The sequence below is a fragment of the Anomaloglossus baeobatrachus genome, chromosome 9 (assembly GCF_048569485.1).
Source record: "Anomaloglossus baeobatrachus isolate aAnoBae1 chromosome 9, aAnoBae1.hap1, whole genome shotgun sequence".
NCBI lineage: Eukaryota > Metazoa > Chordata > Amphibia > Anura > Aromobatidae > Anomaloglossus > Anomaloglossus baeobatrachus.
The window spans coordinates 212426851-212449976 of NC_134361.1; the positions used below are offsets into that span (position 1 = coordinate 212426851).

At 50.3% G+C, this 23126-nt stretch overlaps 1 protein-coding gene across 1 annotated transcript in view; it reads left to right on the forward strand.

Annotated features, from left to right (window-relative positions):
- Window positions 1–16919, forward strand: part of NTNG2 (netrin G2) — an 80241-nt gene extending 63322 nt beyond the window's left edge. Inside the window, exons 6-8 of the mRNA XM_075324388.1 lie at window positions 8142–8309; window positions 13409–13543; window positions 15603–16919. Of these exons, the coding sequence (XP_075180503.1) occupies window positions 8142–8309; window positions 13409–13543; window positions 15603–15817 (518 nt within the window). The 3' untranslated portion in view covers window positions 15818–16919. The remainder of the gene's footprint in view (window positions 1–8141; window positions 8310–13408; window positions 13544–15602) is intronic.
- The last annotated feature ends 6207 nt before the right edge of the window (window positions 16920–23126 follow it).

Sequence of the window (23126 nt, forward strand, 5' to 3'; positions counted from 1 at the left end):
CAGGATCTTATCATGTATCTCTGTATACAGGGAGCTCCCCCTAGTGGCGGCTGCAGACAGGATCTTATCATGTATCTCTGTATACAGGGAGCTTCCCCTAGTGGTGACTGCAGACAGGATCTTATCATGTATCTCTGTATACAGGGAGCTCCCCCTAGTGGCGGCTGCAGACAGGATCTTATCATGTATCTCTGTATACAGGGAGCTCCCCCTAGTGGTAGCTGCAGACAGGATCTTATCATGTATCTCTGTATACAGGGAGCTCCCCCTAGTGGTAGCTGCAGACAGGATCTTATCATGTATCTCTGTATACAGGGAGCTCCCCCTAGTGGTGGATGCAGACAGGATCTTATCATGTATCTCTGTATACAGGGAGCTCCCCCTAGTGGTGGCTGCAGACAGGATCTTATCATGTATCTCTGTATACAGGGAGCTCCCCCTAGTGGTGGCTGCAGACAGGATCTTATCATGTATCTCTGTATACAGGGAGCTCCCCCTAGTGGTGGCTGCAGACAGGATCTTATCATGTATCTCTGTATACAGGGAGCTCCCTCTAGTGGTGGCTGCAGACAGGATCTTATCATGTATCTCTGTATACAGGGAGCTCCCTCTAGTGGTGGCTGCAGACAGGATCTTATCCTGTATCTCTGTATACAGGGATCTCCCCCTAGTGGTGACTGCAGACAGGATCTTATCATGTATCTCTGTATACAGGGAGCTCCCCCTAGTGGTGGCTGCAGACAGGATCTTATCATGTCTCTCTGTATACAGGGAGCTCCCCCTAGTGGTGGCTGCAGACAGGATCTTATCCTGTATCTCTGTATACAGGGATCTCCCCCTAGTGGTGACTGCAGACAGGATCTTATCATGTATCTCTGTATACAGGGAGCTCCCCCTAGTGGTGGCTGCAGACAAGATCTTATCATGTATCTCTGTATACAGGGAGCTCCCCCTAGTGGTAGCTGCAGACAGAAGTTATCAGGGTTTGTTGCTCTGTCTTGAGGTGGGTAGTGATATTCGGGGAGTCATTTTTTCCACAGTATATGGATAGGTGAATGATTTGCCATCTCTGGTCGCGGCCGTTTTCCTCTTTTTGCCCTGCACCAGTGATGGTTCTCGGTTCTGCACTTTATGAGCGATTATTAATTTATTGCATCGGAGGAAAATGATTATTTTGGTATCAGTAAAATGATTTGACGCCGGATGTAATTATCATTCATTCAGGATCCGATTCTCTGCCCATGTCTCATTCTCTCTCATCACAACTGATCAAACACTGCACTAGACAGTATTTGGGGGGCGCTGTGCTGTCGCCATGGTAACACGGTCCTAAGACTATCGCCCTGAGCCACTGCCAGCTGTTTGATGGTATTTAGCAGCTCGGGGTCCTGCCGCTGCTGCCATGATATTCAGAACTCTCGACCCCTCGGCTGTCGGACCACTGGATCACGCTCGGTCCCTTTTTTATGTTAATTAGTTGCCCCCCCGCAGCTTGGCCTTCTATGTCATGTCACACATAAGACTATTACTCCCAGCAGATGACGGTCGCAGGGATCCGGTTAGAGGAGCCGGAAGGGGCAGAAAAGATCTTGCACCAATATAAATTGTATCAAAAATGTATTTGAAACATTGTAGCATAACAAAATGTTACTATTTGTAAACCCTGTGTCTATGGCAATATACAGTGATCCAACAGGGGGCGATGCACTATATGCAGTGATCCAGTAGGGGGCGATGCACTATATGCAGTGATCCAGCAGGGGGCGATGCACTATATGCAGTGATCCAGCAGGGGGGATGCACTATATGCAGTGATCCAGCAGGGGGCGATGCACTATATGCAGTGATCCAGCAAGGGGCGATGCACTATATGCAGTGATCCAGCAGGGGGCGATGCACTATATGCAGTAATCCAGCAGGGGGCGATGCACTATATGCAGTAATGCAGCAGGGGGTGATGCACTTTATGCAGTGATCCAGCAGGGAGCGATGCACGATATGTAGTGATCCAGCAGGGGGCGATGCACTATATGCAGTGATCCAGCAGGGGGCGATGCACTGTATGCAGTGATCCAGCAGGGGGCGATAGACTATATGCAGTGATCCAGCAGGGGGCGATACACTATATGCAGTGATCCAGCAGGGGGCGATGCACTGTATGCAGTGATCCAGTAGGGGGCGATGCACTGTATGCAGTGATCCAGCAGGGGGTGTTGCACTATATGCAGTGATCCAGCAGGGGGCGATGCACTATTTGCAGTGATCCAGCAGGGGGCGATGCACTATTTGCAGTGATCCAGCAGGGGGCGATGCACTATATGCAGTGATCCAGCAGGGGGCGATACACTATATGCAGTGATCCAGCAGGGGGCGATGCACTATATGCAGTGATCCAGCAGGGGGCGATGCACTATTTGCAGTGATCCAGCAGGGGGCGATGCACTATATGCAGTGATCCAGCAGGGGGCGATGCACTATATGCAGTGATCCAGCAGGGGGCGATGCACTGTATGCAGTGATCCAGCAGGGGGTGATGCACTATATGCAGTGATCCAGCAGGGGGCGATGCACTATATGCAGTGATCCAGCAGGGGGCGATGCACTATATGCAGTGATCCAGCAGGGGGCGATGCACTATATGCAGTGATCCAGCAGGGGGCGATGCACTATATGCAGTGATCCAGCAGGGGGCAATGCACTATATGCAGTGATCCAGCAGGGGGTGATGCACTGTATGCAGTGATCCAGTAGGGGGCGATGCACTTTATGTAGTAATCAAGCAGGTGGCGATGCACTATATGCAGTGATCCAGCAGGGGGCGATGCACTATATGCAGTGATCCAGCAGGGGGCGATGCAATATATGCAGTGATCCAGCAGGGGGCGATGCACTATATGCAGTGATCCAGCAGGGGGTGATGCACTATATGCAGTGATCCAGCAGGGGGCGATACACTATATGCAGTGACCCAGCAGGGGGCGATGCACTGTATGCAGTGATCCAGTAGGGGGGATACACTATATGCAGTGATCCAGCAGGGGGCGATGCACTATATGCAGTGATCCAGCAGGGGGCGATGCACTATTTGCAGTGATCCAGCAGGGGCGATGCACTATATGCAGTGATCCAGCAGGGGGCGATGCACTATATGCAGTGATCCAGCAGGGGGCGATGCACTATATGCAGTGATCCAGCAGGGGGCAATGCACTATATGCAGTGATCCAGCAGGGGGCGATGCACTGTATGCAGTGATCCAGCAGGGGGTGATGCACTTTATGCAGTAATCAAGCAAGTGGCGATGCACTATATGCAGTGATCCAGCAGGGGGCGATGCACTATATGCAGTGATCCAGCAGGGGGCAATGCACTATATGCAGTGATCCAGCAGGGGGCGATGCACTATATGCAGTGATCCAGCAGGGAGCGATGCACTATATGCAGTGATCCAGCAGGGGGCGATGCACTTTATGTAGTAATCAAGCAGGTGGCGATGCACTATATGCAGTGATCCAGCAGGGGGCGATGCACTATATGCAGTGATCCAGCAGGGGGCGATGCAATATATGCAGTGATCCAGCAGGGGGCGATGCACTATATGCAGTGATCCAGCAGGGGGCGATGCACTATATGCAGTGATCCAGCAGGGGGCGATGCACTGTATGCAGTGATCCAGCAGGGGGCGATGCACTGTATGCAGTGATCCAGTAGGGGGCGATACACTATATGCAGTGATCCAGCAGGGGGCGATACACTATATGCAGTGATCCAGCAGGGGGCGATGCACTATATACAGTGATCCAGCAGGGGGGCGATGCACTATATGCAGTGATCCAGCAGGGGGCGATACACTATATGCAGTGATCCAGCAGGGGGCGATACACTATATGCAGTGATCCAGCAGGGGGCGATGCACTATATACAGTGATCCAGCAGGGGGCGATACACTATATGCAGTGATCCAGCAGGGGGCGATGCACTGTATGCAGTGATCCAGTAGGGGGCGATGCACTGTATGCAGTGATCCAGCAGGGGGCGATGCACTGTATGCAGTGATCCAGTAGGGGGCGATGCACGATATGTAGTGATCCAGCAGGGGGCGATGCACTGTATGCAGTGATCCAGTAGGGGGCGATGCACGATATGTAGTGATCCAGCAGGGGGCGATGCACTGTATGCAGTGATCCAGCAGGGGGCGATGCACTGTATGCAGTGATCCAGCAGGGGGTGATGCACTATATGCAGTGATCCAGCAGGGGGCGATGCACTGTATGCAGTGATCCAGCAGGGGGCGATGCACTGTATGCAGTGATCCAGTAGGGGGCGATGCACGATATGTAGTGATCCAGCAGGGGGCGATGCACTGTATGCAGTGATCCAGCAGGGGGCGATGCACTGTATGCAGTGATCCAGCAGGGGGCGATGCACTGTATGCAGTGATCCAGCAGGGGGTGTTGCACTATATGTAGTGATCCAGCAGGGGGCGATGCACTATTTGCAGTGATCCAGCAGGGGGCGATGCACTATTTGCAGTGATCCAGCAGGGGGCGATGCACTATATGCAGTGATCCAGCAGGGGGCGATACACTATATGCAGTGATCCAGCAGGGGGCGATGCACTATATGCAGTGATCCAGCAGGGGGCGATGCACTATTTGCAGTGATCCAGCAGGGGGCGATGCACTATATGCAGTGATCCAGCAGGGGGCGATGCACTATATGCAGTGATCCAGCAGGGGGCGATGCACTGTATGCAGTGATCCAGCAGGGGGTGATGCACTTTATGCAGTAATCAAGCAGGTGGCGATGCACTATATGCAGTGATCCAGCAGGGGGCGATGCACTATATGCAGTGATCCAGCAAGGGGCGATGCACTATATGCAGTGATCCAGCAGGGGGCGATGCACTATATGCAGTGATCCAGCAGGGGGCGATGCACTATATGCAGTGATCCAGCAGGGGGCAATGCACTATATGCAGTGATCCAGCAGGGGGCGATGCACTGTATGCAGTGATCCAGTAGGGGGCGATGCACTTTATGTAGTAATCAAGCAGGTGGCGATGCACTATATGCAGTGATCCAGCAGGGGGCGATGCACTATATGCAGTGATCCAGCAGGGGGCGATGCAATATATGCAGTGATCCAGCAGGGGGCGATGCACTATATGCAGTGATCCAGCAGGGGGCGATGCACTATATGCAGTGATCCAGCAGGGGGCGATACACTATATGCAGTGACCCAGCAGGGGGCGATGCACTGTATGCAGTGATCCAGTAAGGGGGATACACTATATGCAGTGATCCAGCAGGGGGCGATACACTATATGCAGTGATCCAGCAGGGGGCGATGCACTATATGCAGTGATCCAGCAGGGGGCGATGCACTATTTGCAGTGATCCAGCAGGGGGCGATGCGCTATATGCAGTGATCCAGCAGGGGGCGATGCACTATATGCAGTGATCCAGCAGGGGGCGATGCACTATATGCAGTGATCCAGCAGGGGGCGATGCACTGTATGCAGTGATCCAGCAGGGGGTGATGCACTTTATGCAGTAATCAAGCAAGTGGCGATGCACTATATGCAGTGATCCAGCAGGGGGCGATGCACTATATGCAGTGATCCAGCAGGGGGCAATGCACTATATGCAGTGATCCAGCAGGGGGCGATGCACTGTATGCAGTGATCCAGCAGGGGGCGATGTACTGTATGCAGTGATCCAGCAGGGGGCGATGCACTGTATGCAGTGATCCAGCAGGGGGCGATGCACTGTATGCAGTGATCCAGCAGGGGGCGATGCACTGTATGCAGTGATCCAGCAGGGGGCGATGCACTGTATGTAGTGATCCAGCAGGGGGCGATGCACTGTATGCAGTGATCCAGCAGGGGGCGATACACTATATGCAGTGATCCAGCAGGGGGCGATGCACTATATGCAGTGATCCAGCAGGGGGCGATGCACTGTATGCAGTGATCCAGCAGGGGGCGATACACTATATGCAGTGATCCAGCAGGGGGCGATGCACTATATGCAGTGATCCAGCAGGGGGCGATGCACTGTATGCAGTGATCCAGCAGGGGGCGATGCACTGTATGCAGTGATCCAGCAGGGGGCGATGCACTGCTTGTAGATCACCTGCAGCTGCTCCTTGCCGTTCCTCCTTGTGTCTTACACCCTTCACATTTATAACACACAGCTAACCCACCGATCCTCAGGGAGCCACCGCCGCCCACCAGGGAAGACCCTCGGACAGGTACCGTGACCCCGCAGGACCCCGTAGACGTGTGGTAGCCTAGACGCCTGTGGTGCCGTGCACGGTGTAGACCGCGTGCTCCTATTCATTAGCATAGCCGCAATAATCCTATCTGATTTCTCCAAACTCAAGAATCCTCCAAGGTTTTCTTTCTGCCTGACCCCACTCCGGCCTATGTCACCGATACTATGAAGACTCCGGAAAGTACCAGTGCCGGGGAAGGTTCGTCTGTCCTGCCGGGACTTGTTTATTTACCTGTTGGGGAGGTCTTGTAGATGGCACCGTGCGCGTCTGTGGCGGGGTATGGCTGTTGAGGGGGACGTGGACATGGAGTAGCCACTTTGGTGGCCACGGTTGATCATTTGGGGTCTCGGTGCAGGTTGGTAACCAATGCTGAGATATTTGAAGACCCCCTTTATGATGTATGATGGTTATTATGGGATGTATTCCTATGAATGGCGGCATGAATGTGATTGAGACTTTCGATGCCTTCACCCCTCTCACCACCGCATGACCCATCATCATCCCCCCCTCCCCCCCACGCACGTAACGGACCCCCTGCTCCGATATTCATGTCGACTCCTCATGACTTTGGGATGTCCGAGATTTTGCTCAGATTTCTCCTTGGGAAGCAGTCGCTGCCCTTGGCTCCTGCCCGGAGGCCGAGCTGCGGGGAGATTGACACTTACATGCGGATCCTTTGATTGAGTCTGGTAACGCCATCCGTAGCCCCCGGCAAGGTCGTGGATCCGGCGTCATTCTCTCTGCATGGAGCGAGGTGTAATTGAAACATCCATGAGCTCGGGGAATTATGATTGACTGGGGGCTGCAGTGACCCGGTGAAAGGGGCAAGATTAAGAATTTAAAGGGCAACTCTAAATCCGGCTAGAAGCACATTGGATTGGCTTGGTGGCCCATGGGATGGTCCTCCAGGAGGCAGCCATGATCTGCAGAGCATTAAGCCGTCCATAGAGATTATATTTGCTCGTTTCAGACATTCATCTGTCTTTATAGAATTAGCGCTGTCAGTAGTGGAGACTCAGTCGTGAGGTCCCGGTGTCTCTCCGCCTCAGGCCGAGATGACCAATGTAGTGGATTAGGTGCTGGACATCCATGTTTGCTGTGTATTAGATGCTGGACATCCATGGTTGCTGTGGATTAGGTGCTGGACATCCATGGTTGCTGTGGATTAGGTGCTGGACATCCATGGTTGCTGTGGATTAGGTGCTGGACATCCATGGTTGCTGTGGATTAGGTGCTGTACATCCATGGTTGCTGTGGATTAGGTGCTGTACATCCATGGTTGCTGTGGACTAGGTGCTGTACATCCATGGTTGCTGTGGATTAGGTGCTGTACATCCATGGTTGCTGTGTATTAGATGCTGGACATCCATGGTTGCTGTGGATTAGGTGCTGGACATCCACGGTTGCTGTGGATTAGGTGCTGGACATCCATGGTTGCTGTGGATTAGGTGCTGGACATCCATGGTTGCTGTGGATTAGATGCTGGACATCCATGGTTGCTGTGGATTAGGTGCTGTACATCTATGGTTGCTGTGGACTAGGTGCTGTACATCCATGGTTGCTGTGGATTAGGTGCTGGACATCCATGGTTGCTGTATATTAGATGCTGGACATCCATGGTTGCTGTGGATTAGGTGCTGTACATCTATGGTTGCTGTGGACTAGGTGCTGTACATCCATGGTTGCTGTGGATTAGGTGCTGGACATCCATGGTTGCTGTGGATTAGATGCTGGACATCCATGGTTGCTGTGGATTAGGTGCTGGACATCCATGGTTGTTGTGGATTAGGTGCTGGACATCCATGGTTGCTGAGGAGTCGGCTTCTTATTCGTCGGTTCTCATTGTTTTTTCCTCCTTCCCTAGACTGTGAATGTTACGGCCATTCCAGCAGATGCAGCTTCATCGACTTCCTGAATGTGGTCACTTGTGTCAGCTGCAAACACAACACTCGGGGTCAGCACTGCCAGCATTGCCGTCTCGGCTTCTACCGCAACGTGTCTGCCGAGCTGGAGGACGAGAACGTCTGCATACGTGAGTGACCTGCGACTGTAAAATATGTCACCATCATGATGGTGCCGGTGCCACCGTCATCTGCTGTGATCATCTGTATGTGATACAATCAACACCAGGCCAGACCCCTAAATAAAGACATCAACCCCAGGCCAGACCCCATAAATAAAGACATCAACCCCAGGCCAGACCCCATAAATAAAGACATCAGCCCCAATCCAGACAACCCCCCCCCCCCCCCCCCCCGCCATTATACAGACCCCGGTATAGTCCACCAATGTATCTAAATCCATTAATACTTTTGCCTGATCAGTGACTCCCTGGCCATTTCCACCCCCCTATACAGAGGCTTTGTGCAGACGCCAGACTGGACCCCTATATGGACCCCAGATCACCCTGCTTTGTATCTATCTGTGATTTGGTGATCTTGTAGGACTGAGGATGGGGGACTTTGCTATCTTGTGATGTTTCCATTCCGCCATATTACGTTTTGTCCTGAAAGATCCTCCAGTCCCCTTTGTGGATCAGTAGAAGATGAGTCAGGAGGAGACATCAGGTGGTCCGGTGCTCCCCCCCGTCCCCAGTCTGGTGCTCCCCCCTTCCTCAGTCTGGTGCTCCCCCTTCCTCAGTCTGGTGCTCCCCCCTTCCCCAGTCTGGTGCTCCCCCCCCTTCCCCAGCCCGGTGCTTCCCCCCCTCCCCAGTCTGGTGCCTCCCCCCCCCCTTCCCCTGTCTGGTGCTCCCCCCCTTCCCCAGTCTGGTGCCTTCCCCCCCTTCCCCTGTCTGGTGCTCCCCCCCTTCCCCAATCCGGTGCTACCTCTTCCCCTGTCTGGTGCTCCCCCCCTCCCCAGTCCGGTGCTACCTCTTCCCCTGTCTGGTGCTCCCCCCCCTCCACAATCCGGTGCTCCCCCTGCCCCAGTCTGGAACTCCCCCTTCCCCAGTGTGGTTACTCCCCCCTTCCCCAGTCTGGTACTCCCCCTGCCCCAGTCTGGTACTCCCCCTGCCCCAGTCTGGCACTTCCCCTTCCCCAGTTTGGTGCTACCCCTTCCCCTGTCTGGTGCTCCCCCCCTTCCCCAGCCCGGTGCTTCCCCCCCTCCCCAGTCTGGTGCCCCCCCCCTTCCCCTGTCTGGTGCTCCTCACCTTCCCCAATCCGGTGCTACCTCTTCCCCTGTCTGGTGCTCCCCCCCCCCTCCCCAGTCCGGTGCTACCTCTTCCCCTATCTGGTGCTCCCCCCTCTCCCCAGTCTGGTGCTCCCCCTCTCCCCAGTCTGGTGCCCCCCCTTCCCCAGCCCGGTGCTTCCCCCCCTCCCCAGTCTGGTGCCTCCCCCCCCTTCCCCTGTCTGGTGCTCCCCCCCTTCCCCAGTCTCGTGCCTTCCCCCCCTTCCCCTGTCTGGTGCTCCCCCCCCTCCCCAGTCCGGTGCTACCCCTTCCCCTGTCTGGTGCTCCCCCCCTCCCCAGTCTGGTGCTCCCCCCCTTCCCCAGCTCGGTGCTTCCCCCCCTCCCCAGTCTGGTTCCTTCCCCCCCCCCTTCCCCAGTCCGGTGCTACCCCTTCCCCTGTCTGGTGCTCCCCCCCTCCCCAGTCTGGTGCTCCCCCCCCCCTTCCCCAGTCTGGTGCCCCCCCCTTCCCTTCCCCAGTCTGGTGCTCCTCCCCTCCCCAATCCAGTGCTCCCCCTTCCCCAGTCTGGTTCTTCCCCCTCACCAATCCGGTGCTCCCTCCTTCCTCACTCTGGTGCTCCCCCCCTTCCCCAGTCCGGTGCTCCCCCCTTCCCCAGTCTGCTTCTCCCCCTTCCCCAGTCCGGTGCTCCCCCTTTCGCCAGTCTGCTTCTCCCCCTTCTCCAGTCTGGTTCTTCCCCCCCCCCCTTCCCCAGTCTGGTGCTCCCCCTTCCCCAGTCCGGTGCTCCCCCCCTTCCCCAGTCTGATTGCTCCCCCTTCCCCAGTCTGGTACTCCCCCTTCCCCAGTCCGGTACTTCCCCTTCCCCAGTTTGGTACTACCCCTTCCCCTGTCTGGTGCTCCCCCCCTCCCCAGTCCAGTGTGTCCCCCCCCCCCTCCCCATACTGGTGCTCCCCCCCTTCCCCAGCCCGGTGCTTCCCCCCCCTCCCCAGTCTGGTGCCCCCCCCCCCCCTTCCCCTGTCTGGTGCTCCTCCCCTTCCCCAATCCGGTGCTACCTCTTCCCCTGTCTGGTGCTCCCCCTCTCCCCAGTCTGGTGCCCCCCCCTTCCCCAGCCCGGTGCTTCCCCCCCTCCCCAGACTGGTGCCTTCCTCCCCCCTTCCCCTGTCTGGTGCTCCCCCCCTTCCCCAGTCTGGTGCCTTCCCCCCCCTTCCCCTGTCTGGTGCTCCCCCCCCTTCCCCAATCCGGTGCTACCTCTTCCCCTGTCTGGTGCTCCCCCCCTCCCCAGTCTGGTGCTCCCCCCTGAGTCTCTCCGTGTTCTCCGTCCTGTCACTTACAATTAATGTCCCTTCAGCAGCAGAAGAGAATAATTCACTCATTTTTGTATAAAGACGTTAGAGACCAAGAGGAGACTGCAGAGAAGAGCAGCCGAGTAATGGCCCGAGAGGCCGCGGTAATAAGATTACACCGAGCAGCGTCTGAGCGGAGCGTCTGAGCGGAGCACTCGGGTGGATCACAATATTCCCGCTATAGATTATCCTGACTCTTAACAAACTCCTAACAGCAGAAGTGGCTGCAAATCATCCGAGATGAATCCAATTACCTGTAATAAAGTGCAGCTCCACTCTGTCATCTGCAGCCTGCAGCACCTGTAACACACCACAAGGTAGCGACATCCTACCCCTCAACAAAGGTCACAAAGCAAAACAGAAGCTCGGAACAAGAAGAGGATAGTGATGGGCGATCCCGCACTGTAAAGATTGGAGATTGTACCGATCCTGATCACATAGTGATCGTGTACACGATCCCGATCACGGGATTTCCTGGGAAGCTCGTGTTACATATCGGGTCCAGGGTCTGTAAAAAAAAAAACAAAAAAAAACGCACATTATTAAAAAACATTGTCATGATAATACTTACAGGTCCCGCGACGCATCCTGCAGACCCGCTATCTCCTGGCCACGATCATTGCTGTGTCCCCGGTAAGCACCACTGCCTAAAGGACCTTGCATGACGTCATAGCCATGTGACCAGTCTGGTGTGAATGTTGTACAGACATTGGCTTACAGACTGGTCACATGACTATGACGTCATGGAAGATCCTGGAATCAGGAAGGTAGAATCATCCCCTCACTGTCAGCATGCTTCTCGCTCTGTACAGAGCGATGTAGCAGAGCTGACAATGCTCTCTCTGCTCCTCTCTCTGTAGAGCCACTTGTCTTTACAGAGTGATGAAGCAGAGTTGACATTGCTCTGCCTGTGCTTTTTTTTTTTTACTGTTTACTAGAAATTCATGGTGGCCATGTCTGTACAGAGCAAGAAGCAGGCTGACAGTGAGGGTATGATTGCACTTGCGTCTCGCATTGGCATCACCCGCAAAGCCTGACGCTCCCAGGACAGGAATGCCTCTGCTGCATGGAAATATATGCAGCAGACCGGCTCCTGTCAGGAATGTGCGGCCGTGATGCGACGCGACACTCGCACAGTGACAATCACAGTTCATTTAACAGGACAGAACCTTTGATGATGTCATAGTCATCTGACCAGTCTGTAACCAATGAAGTAATACACCATTAACACCTGACTGGTCACATGGCCATGATGTCACGGAAGGTCCTTTAGTCAGTGCTGGTTACCGGGAGACAGAGTCTGTAGGACGCGTCGCCGGACCTGAAAGTATAATGACAATGTGTATAATTAACTATATTTATTTATTTTACAGCCCCCCCAGCCCCATCCCATAACGGTAAAGCCCGAGATCGGTGATTGGACGCAAGATTGTGTTATCTCAATCCCGATCTTTACAAAATGATTGGGCGAGACTCCCGATCCCGACCATCGGGGGGATCCCCCATCACTAAAAGAGAAGAATCAGCAACAACCACAAATACACAAAACAGTCACAAGAATCCCATTCATTCACATAGAATAGCACAGAATCCTTGTCCTGTTCATCCCACAGGAGTAGCTACTATAATACCGCCCCCTATGTATAAGAATATAACTACTATAACACCGCCCCCTATATACAACAATATAACTACTATAATACTGCCCCTATGTACAAGAATATAACTACTATAATACCACCCCTATGTACAAGAATATAACTACTATAATACCGCCCCCTATATAGAAGAATATAACTACTATAATACTGCCCCTATGTACAGGAACATAACTACTATAATACTGCCCCCTATATACAAGAATATAACTACTATAATACTGCCCCCTATGTACAAGACTATAACTACTATAATACTGCCCCCTATGTACAAGAATATAACTACTATAATATTGCCCCCTATATACAAGAATATAACTACTATAATACTGCCCCCTATGTACAAGAATATAACTACTATAATACTGCCCCTATGTACAAGAATATAACTGCTATAATACTGCTCCTATGTACAAGAATATAACTACTATAATACTGCCCCCTATATACAAGAATATAACTACTATAATACTGACCCCTATATACAAGAATATAACTACTATAATACTGCCCCTATGTACAGGAACATAACTACTATAATACTGCCCCCCTATATACAAGAATATAACTACTGTAATACTGCCCCTATGTACAAGAATATAACTACTATAATACTGCCCCTATGTACAAGAATATAACTACTATAATACTGCCCCCTATATACAAGAATATAACTACTATAATACTGCCACCTATGTACAAGAATATAACTACTATAATACTGTTCCTATATACAAGAATATAACTACTATAATACTGCCCCTATGTACAAGAATATAACTACTATAATACTGCCCCTATGTACAAGAATATAACTACTATAATACTGCCCCCTATATACAAGAATATAACTACTATAATACTGCCACCTATGTACAAGAATATAACTGCTATAATACTGCCCCCTATATACAAGAATATAACTACTATAATACTGCCACCTATGTACAAGAATATAACTGCTATAATACTGCCTCTCATTGTTGTGCGTTTTCCATGCTTTCTGTAGAATGTAACTGTAACCAGCACGGCTCTGAACATGAACGCTGCAATGAAACTGGTGATTGTGTTTGTCGGCCGGGAGCCACCGGAACAAAATGTGACGAGTGCCTACTGGGCTTCCACTGGAGACAGGGTTGCCAACGTAAGTTGCATTGTGTGGACTCATCACTGTCTGATGATTTTGCGTGGGTGAATAATCGTCATTCATGACTGTAAAAAATCCCGCAGACCAGGAGGACGAGCTGATCTGGTGCTGTGTAGATCCGATCCCCACAGAATGTGACTATGATACATGAAATCCATGCGTTGCCCTTTGTTCTGATGTATTAAGATTTGCATCTTTTGACCCAAATTAAAATTATACAGGGAGCTCCCCCTAGTGGTGGCTGCAGACAGGATCTTATGTATCTCTGTATACAGGGAGCTCCCCCTAGTGGTGGCTGCAGACAGGATCTTATGTATCTCTGTATACAGGGAGCTCCCCCTAGTGGTGGCTGCAGACAGGATCTTATGTATCTCTGTATACAGGGAGCTCCCCCTAGTGGTGGCTGCAGACAGGATCTTATCATGTAACTCTGTACACAGGGAGCTCCCCCTAGTGGTGGCTGCAGACAGGATCTTATGTATCTCTGTATACAGGGAGCTCCCCCTAGTGGTGGCTGCAGACAGGAGCTTATCATGTATCTCTGTATACAGGGAGCTCCCCCTAGTGGTGGCTGCAGACAGGATCTTATGTATCTCTGTATACAGGGAGCTCCCCCTAGTGGTGGCTGCAGACAGGATCTTATGTATCTCTGTATACAGGGAGCTCCCCCTAGTGGTGGCTGCAGACAGGATCTTATCATGTAACTCTGTACACAGGGAGCTCCCCCTAGTGGTGGCTGCAGACAGGATCTTATGTATCTCTGTATACAGGGAGCTCCCCCTAGTGGTGGCTGCAGACAGGAGCTTATCATGTATCTCTGTATACAGGGAGCTCCCCCTAGTGGTGGCTGCAGACAGGATCTTATGTATCCCTGTATACAGGGAGCTCCCCCTAGTGGTGGCTGCAGACAGGATCTTATGTATCTCTGTATACAGGGAGCTCCCCCTAGAGGTGGCTGCAGACAGGATCTTATGTATCTCTGTATACAGGGAGCTCCCCCTAGTGGTGGCTGCAGACAGGATCTTATCATGTAACTCTGTACACAGGGAGCTCCCCCTAGTGGTGGCTGCAGACAGGATCTTATGTATCTCTGTATACAGGGAGCTCCCCCTAGTGGTGGCTGCAGACAGGAGCTTATCATGTATCTCTGTATACAGGGAGCTCCCCCTAGTGGTGGCTGCAGACAGGATCTTATGTATCTCTGTATACAGGGAGCTCCCCCTAGAGGTGGCTGCAGACAGGATCTTATCATGTATCTCTGTATACAGGGAGCTCCCCCTAGTGGTGACTGCAGACAGGATCTTATCATGTATCTCTATACAGGGAGCTCCCTCTAGTGGTGGCTGCAGACAGGATCTTATCATGTATCTCTGTATACAGGGAGCTCCCCCTAGTGGTGTCTGCAGACAGGATCTTATCATGTATCTCTGTATACAGGGAGCTCCCCCTAGTGGTGACTGCAGACAGGGTCTTATCATGTATCTCTGTATACAGGGAGCTCCCCCTAGTGGTGGCTGCAGACAGGATCTTATCATGTATCTCTGTATACAGGGAGCTCCCCCTAGTGGTGGCTGCAGACAGGATCTTATCATGTATCTCTGTATACAGGGAGCTCCCCCTAGTGGTGACTGCAGACAGGATCTTATCATGTATCTCTGTATACAGGGAGCTCCTCCTAGTGGTGGCTGCAGACAGGGTCTTATCATGTATCTCTGTATACAGGGAGCTCCCTCTAGTGGTGGCTGCAGACAGGATCTTATGTATCTCTGTATACAGGGAGCTCCCCCTAGTGGTGGCTGCAGACAGGATCTTATCATGTATCTCTGTATACAGGGAGCTCCCTCTAGTGGTGGCTGCAGACAGGATCTTATGTATCTCTGTATACAGGGAGCTCCCCCTAGTGGTGGCTGCAGACAGGATCTTATGTATCTCTGTATACAGGGAGCTCCCCCTAGTGGTGGCTGCAGACAGGACCTTATCATGTATCTCTGTATACAGGGAGCTCCCCCTAGTGGTGGCTGCAGATAGATAATTTCTAATCTGTTTTATATTTCAGCTAACGTGTGTGATGAGGAGTTGCTGATTTGCCAGAACGGTGGGACGTGTTACCAGGGACAGCGATGCATCTGCCCCAGTGGCTTTAAAGGAGCCCTGTGTCAAGATGCCAAATGTGACTCCACCCACAGGAACTGTGACTCCGCCTCCGGCACGCTGATGGTTTCCTCTCTGCTTCTCGTCTGTACGATCCTCCTGAGCATGGAAGGCATTTAGTGACCCCGCAGCGCGGTTCTTCTTGTGGGCGCACACACTGCAGGAGGCGTCTTCACGTCATGCACTCCCCTCGGGGGACGGTAACTCCACTTCTGCAGTGCCTTACTGTCGCGTATCACATGGGACTTTGGCAGGAGAAGCCCATGTTCTCGCATCCATGGTGGAGATGACCCCACCGTGGCCTCAGGTGGAAGAATTATATTCAGGCTTCTGTAGACTTGGTGGCAATATCTACCCACACTTTAGATCCTTGGGAGCCGGCACTGAGCCGGTGCCCGGCCGTTCAAGATGGACGTCACATTAAGCACCTCCCCCTTTTACCGTAAAAAAGGGGCGGAGACATAGACCGCTGATATATAACTTCTCACTAAGCAGATATGGACCTTGTGCCAAAAACAAGACAGACCTAGATCCGGAGGGCTGACCTTGCTCGCCGCCACCAGGGAATTAGGGGGGAGGGGGGAGCATCCAAATCAAACCCATTTGGCTCCGACTGTTTGACGTTTTCTTTGTTAACCATTTGCTGCCTGTGTTACGCCCTACTCCCCCCTTGGCTTTTTTTTTTCGGGAGGGTGGGAGCAAATTTCTAATCCTATCCGCCCCCTCCCCGGAGATATCTAGATATTTTATTTTTGAATTTTCAGTAAAATCTCATTATCCATCGTCCTAGTGTATATGGAGCGATCACCTTCACTGTGACAAACCGCGAGCGGAAATTTTTCCAGGTGGGAGGAACCTCAAGGGAGGAGCCTTAGGTGGGAGAAACCTCAGGGGAGGAGTCTCAGATGGGAGGAACCTCAGGGGAGGAGTCTTGGGAAGCTCCATGGGAAGGGCAGGAGAACAGAAGGGACTGGGACGGTCGGGAGCAGATAATACATATATATATATAATGATATCGCAGGGTGGAGCCAGAGAAATTCTATTCATATATTGTATATGGAATTTTTTTTTTTTTTTTTGTAGAGAATTATTTTTGTTTCAATTTAAATGTTATATTAAAAAAAATAAAATAAAAAAAACACAGAAAAGACGAGAAGGATTTATCCCGAGCCCCGGACGTGGCGAGAAATATCCAAAGTAAAGAAATTGTGTATTAACACCGCCCCTGTGTGTGTCGTCTCTTGTGTCATACCGTTACACCGTGTCCTGGAAAATGCCGAGTCCATTCAATTCTGTCTGTTTCTTAAAAGGTTTAGAACCAAATTTGGAAATTATCACCAGGAAAGGTAAGACCTCGATTTGCCGGGGTCTGACGGCTGGGACCCTCAGCGCTAGGTATGGGGAAGTACCAAGATAAGGAAAGGGGAGATGGTGACCCCTGACCAAGCCTAACGCTGGTTCCTGGGGTCCCTCATCACCCTAGATAGGTTTTGAACCTAAGCTCTGAGCCAGATACCTGACCCTAGGTATCCCTAGTGCTGGACCCTAAAAAGGGATCGGGTGGGATGAGCACTTAGTCAACCCCACTAAATGCTAAAGAAGACACAAGGAGGACACACGGGGGAAAAAAAAGCATGAACTACTTATCCACAGATGACTCGCGTATAAGTTCAGCAAAGCTTTAGCAATGATACCACAGAGGAGTACAAGCCACCTGCTTGCAACCAGAGTTAGAATGAACTGAAAAATATCACCAGCATCAGTCCAGGAAAGAAGGGAGTATTTAAGCACAAAGGGAATATGATAGTCAGCAGCTGGATGGGAGGTGAGCTCCGCTGAGTCCTAAAGGGGAAGAGCAGGAAAACTACCTATACCAATGAATTCTAACAGCAGGAACAATAGAAAGTCAGGGAGCATTTTGTGCAGCCAAATGCTGTGATCTTCTATTGGCAGAAACCACATGACTGTCTGTCACCTGTGACAATACTCCCTGTTGTGAATATGTTTTCCAGTTTGGGGCTCCCTCTTGTGGTCAGTGCTGGCGGTGCAGTTGATTTGTGGAATGAAATCCACACAAATGTGGAGGACTGGCAGTCAAGGTCAGATTGGGACTATATAACTGAGTAGTTTTCTCTTGTTACTTGCCGGTGCTCAGTTGTCTGTGTGTTAAGGACATTCTGTATCCAGCTCTGCTCACTACCAGAACTTCTCTCAGATAAGTGGTCTTTGTACCTCTGCTGTTTGTTTTCCACTTTCTTGTTGTTTTTTTCTGCTTTGATACTAATGCCTGATTCCTATTTTGTTTGTGTGGAGTTCTTGGTGGAATGGGATCATTCCCTGCTGGGAGTGTCTGTATACTTAGCTCCATGATTCTGCAAGGTATTGTGTTTGTCATGCCTGGTATTAATTCAGTCCCTCATCTGTATTAGTGTTTTTGGATTCCAGTAACATCAGAGTGCTGATATAGTGGGGGAGAGGTTGTGTGACATCAGGATTTTTCCATATCAGTAGTGCTGGTATTTATTAGGGTTTTTACGGTTGCAGACAGTGCTCCTTTCTATCCTTTCCTATAAAGATAGTTTGGGCCTCATCTTTGCTGAAATCTGTCCTTTCTGTCTTTGTATTGTATTTTTCTATATCACCGTAGCCTTTACATGTGGGGGCTATCTCTATCTTTGGGGACTGCTCCGAGGCAGATTAGCTTTCTTATATTTCTATCTGTGAGTATATTTAGCTTTCCGGCTGTGTCGAGGCGACCAGGTCATCGTAGGCACGCCCCATGGCTACTTCAAATTGTGTGTCAGGATTAGGTCTGCAGTCCATTAAGGTTCCAGCCACTCTGTTACCATTTAGGATTCTGCAGTTTTTGTTCCTCCTCGGTCCCTGAATCATAACAACCGCCCCCTTCTACAGTGCCTACAAGTAGTATTCAACCCCCTGCAGATTTAGCAGGTTTGATAAGATGCAAATAAGTTAGAGCCTGCAAACTTCAAACAAGAGCAGGATTTATTAACAGATGCATAAATCTTACAAACCAACAAGTTTTGTTGCTCAGTTAAATTTTAATAAATTTTCAACATAAAAGTGTGGGTCAATTATTATTCAACCCCTAGGTTTAATATTTTGTGGAATAACCCTTGTTTGCAATTACAGCTAATAATCGTCTTTTATAAGACCTGATCAGGCCGGCACAGGTCTCTGGAGTTATCTTGGCCCACTCCTCCATGCAGATCTTCTCCAAGTTATCTAGGTTCTTTGGGTGTCTCATGTGGACTTTAATCTTGAGCTTCTTCCACAAGTTTTCAATTGGGTTAAGGTCAGGAGACTGACTAGGCCACTGCAACACCTTGATTTTTTCCCTCTTGAACCAGGCCTTGGTTTTCTTGGCTGTGTGCTTTGGGTCGTTGTCTTGTTGGAAGATGAAATGACGACCCATCTTAAGATCCTTGATGGAGGAGCGGAGGTTCTTGGCCAAAATCTCCAGGTAGGCCATGCTATCCATCTTCCCATGGATGCGGACAAGATGGCCAGGCCCCTTGGCTGAGAAACTGCCCCACAGCATGATGCTGCCACCACCATGCTTGACTGTAGGGATGGTATTCTTGGGGTCGTATGCAGTGCAGAAAAAAGAGAATGTCCAGCTCTTCAGGCAAAGAATCACGTCTTTATTTCATCATGCAGACACAGAGAATGACATGACCAGCACTACGCGTTTCAGGTGAAAACACTCACCTTTGATCATGATTAAGGGTGAGTGTTTTCACCTGAAACGCGTAGTGCTGGTCATGTCATTCTCTGTGTCTGCATGATGAAATAAAGACGTGATTCTTTGCCTGAAGAGCTGGACATTCTCTTTTTTCTGCATTTCATTGGGCTGTGGCAGTGCCTGTCCGTGCTCCAGGACGGAATCGGGATTGAGCCTTACACGGTGAGCTGATTCATATAAATTGGTCGTATGCAGTGCCATCCAGTCTCCAAACGTCACGTGTGTGGTTGGCACCAAAGATCTCGATCTTGGTCTCATCAGACCAGAGAACCTTGATCCAGTCTGTCTCAGAGTCCTCCAAGTGATCATGAGCAAACTGTAGACGAGCCTTGACATGACGCTTTGAAAGTAAAGGTACCTTATGGGCTCGTCTGGAATGGAGACCATTGCGGGGGAGTACGTTACTTATGATATTGACTGAAACCAATGTCCCCACTGCCATGAGATCTTCCCGGAGCTCCTTCCTTGTTGTCCTTGGGTTAGCCTTGACTCTTCGGACAAGCCTAGCCTCGGCACGGGTGGAAACTTTCAAAGGCTGTCCAGGCCGTGGAAGGCTAACAGTAGTTCCATAAGCCTTCCACTTCCGGATGATGCTCCCAACAGTGGAGACAGGTAGGCTCAACTCCTTGGAAAGGGTTTTGCACCCCTTGCCAGCCTTGTGACCCTCCACGATCTTGTCTCTGATGGCCTTGGAATGCTCCTTTGTCTTTCCCATGTTGACCAAGTATGAGTGCTGTTCACAAGTTTGGGGAGGGTCTTAATTAGTCAGAAAAGGCTGGAAAAAGAGATAATTAATCCAAACATGTGAAGCTCATTGTTCTTTGTGCCTGAAATACTTCTTCATACTTTAGGGGAACCAAACAGAATTCTGGTGGTTTGAGGGGTTGAATAATAAATGACCCTCTGAATAAACGTTTCACAATTTAAAAAAAAAAAAAAGAAATAACATTCTTTTTTGCTGCATTTCACACTTCCAGGCTGATCTACAGTCCAAATGTCACAATGCCAAGTTAATTCCGAATGTGTAAACCTGCTAAATCTGCAGGGGGTTGAATACTACTTGTAGGCACTGTATGAGAGGTCTCAGGACCTGGCCTACTTGGATGGGCAGCATGAAATGAAAGAACCAATCTTGTGGCATTCACATCTGATGCTGGGACCTACATCCTCTCCTCTGGTCCGTAACCCCTCCAGTGCACCAAGAATTGAAGGGAACAGCAAAGAAAACGAGAATCAACAATTTTAGCTCTTTGAAACTTTAAATTACCATCAACCATGGTTGGGACCGGCAGCAAGGGCGATGGCTCTAATGTTTTGAGCAGTGCTCTGTGGAACACATTGTGGATTTTAAGAGCCTGAGGTGACTCCAGACGAAATGCTATAAGGTTAATGATGGCGGTTATCTTACAGGGACCAATAAAAATGTGCCCCAGCTTCCAGGAAGGGATTATCAACTTTATGTTCCTGGTAGACAACCACACATAGTCATTCACACTCAGGTCCGGACCTGGCAAGTGTTTTTTTGTGAGCCATATGTTTGTATCTGTCTCCTATGAGCTTCAGATTACTCTGAACCCCTTGTCATATTAAAGAGAGCAATGAGGCAACATGCTCCTCTGGAACTCCCGAAGCCCCTCTACCACTAAAGGTACCAAATTGTGGATGAAAACCGTATGCACCGAAGAACGGTGACTTGCCGGTAGACTCGTGATGATTATTTAAAGCAAATCCGGTCAATGGTAAATAAGATGCCCAATACTCCTGGTTCTGGAAACCAAACCATCTAAGGTAAGTTTCCAAATTTTGACTTATGCGCTCAGTCTGCCCATTCGACTGAGGATGGAAGGCAGAAGCGAAAGACAACTGCACCCACAGTCAGGGACAAAATGCTTTCCAAAATTTGGAAACAAATTGGGTTCCTGGATCTGAGACCACATCTGAAGGAACCCAGTGAAGCTTCACAATATCATTGATGAACACCTGAGCTAAAGTCTTGGCATTCGGAAATGGCGGTAATGTGACAAAATGCGTCATCTTACTGAACCTATCCACAACCACCAAAATCACAGTCTGTCCCGATGAAGGTAAGTCAGTAATGAACTCCATGGATAAATGCGTGCATTGTCTATTCAGGATAGCCAATGGCAGGAGATATACCGATAGACGGGTATGTGTTACCTTGGAGCGTGTGCAAATACTACAAGCAGACACATAGTCAAACAAATCCTGATGCAACCTTGCTCCCCAAAACGACAAGACCGGAGGTCCAAGGTTGCTGTACTACCTGGATGACCCGCAAGTACAGAATTGTGATGTTCCCTAATTAGTTTGCGGTGCAAATTTCGTGGAACTAACTATTTCCCTGAAGGGCAAGAGGGCGGGGTGTCCCCCTGAGCCTCCAAGACCTCCCCCTCCAGGTCTGGGCACAAGGCCGAAATGACCACTCCCTTCTGCAAAATGGGAACTGGGTTCACATGATCATTACCACCAGGGAAGCTTTGATGTACTTAATCCCTGGATGGTAAGTAATAGTAAAATTAAACCTGGTAATAAAAGGCCATCTAGCCTGGCTAGGATTGAGACGTTTGTCAGACTCGAGATATGAAAGGTTTTTATGGTCTGTGATTGCCGTAATGGGATGAACTGCACCCTCCAGCCAATGGCGCCATTCCTTAAAAGCTAACTTAATTGCTAACTTCCTGTTTCCAACATCATAGTTTCTCTCGGCTGAGGACAATTTATTGGAAAAGAAAGGACAAGGACGCCCTTTACCAGGAGACAGACCTTGTGACAACACAGCCCCAACCCCCACCTCAGATGCATCCACCTCCACGATAAAAAGCAGCGAAACATCTGGCTAACTGAGAATAGGTGCTGTGGAAAAACATCTTTTTAAAGAGGAAGAAGCGTCTAGACCGAATCCAACCATTTAGAGAAATCTGAGCCTTTCTTTGTCATGTGAGAGGCTTCCCCATTCCCGAATAATTCTGAATAAATTTCCGAAAAAAGTTGGTAAATCCTAGAAAGTGCTATAAAGCTTTCAGGTTTTCTAGATGATCCAGTCCAGTATGGCACGGACCTTCTCAGGATCCACCTGAAAACCCAAAGACGACAACAGGTAACCCAAACATTGAACCTCTTGGACTCGGACAGTAATCTGATTCAATTCCCCAAAATCCAAACAAGGGCGCAGACCTCCATCTTTCTTTTTAATGAAGAAGAACCCTGCTGCCACGGGAGAAGAGGAGGGTCTGATATGTCTCTTCTCCAGACTCTCAGCAATGTAATCTTTCATGGCTTGTCTCTCTGGGCCGGAAAGATTACACAGTCTGGATTTGGGTAGTTTTGCTCCAGGAAGCAGATTAATGGCTCATTCATACAGACGATGGGGAGGCAAATCCTGACACCCCCTCTCCGAAAATACATCCTCAAACCCAGACAAAAATGCAGGTAAGGCCTCCGTAGTGAGAGAAGTGATCAAACCGTTATCAATACAGTAGTTTCCCCATGCCACAATTTCCCTGGATTGCTAATCCACTACCGGATTATGCTTCACTAACCAGGGTAGACCCAGTACAATGGGAGTGGGAAGACCCTCCAGGACATAGCAGGAACTTACTTCATAATGCAGGTCCTACTCTCAGTTTTATACCATGTCCCATC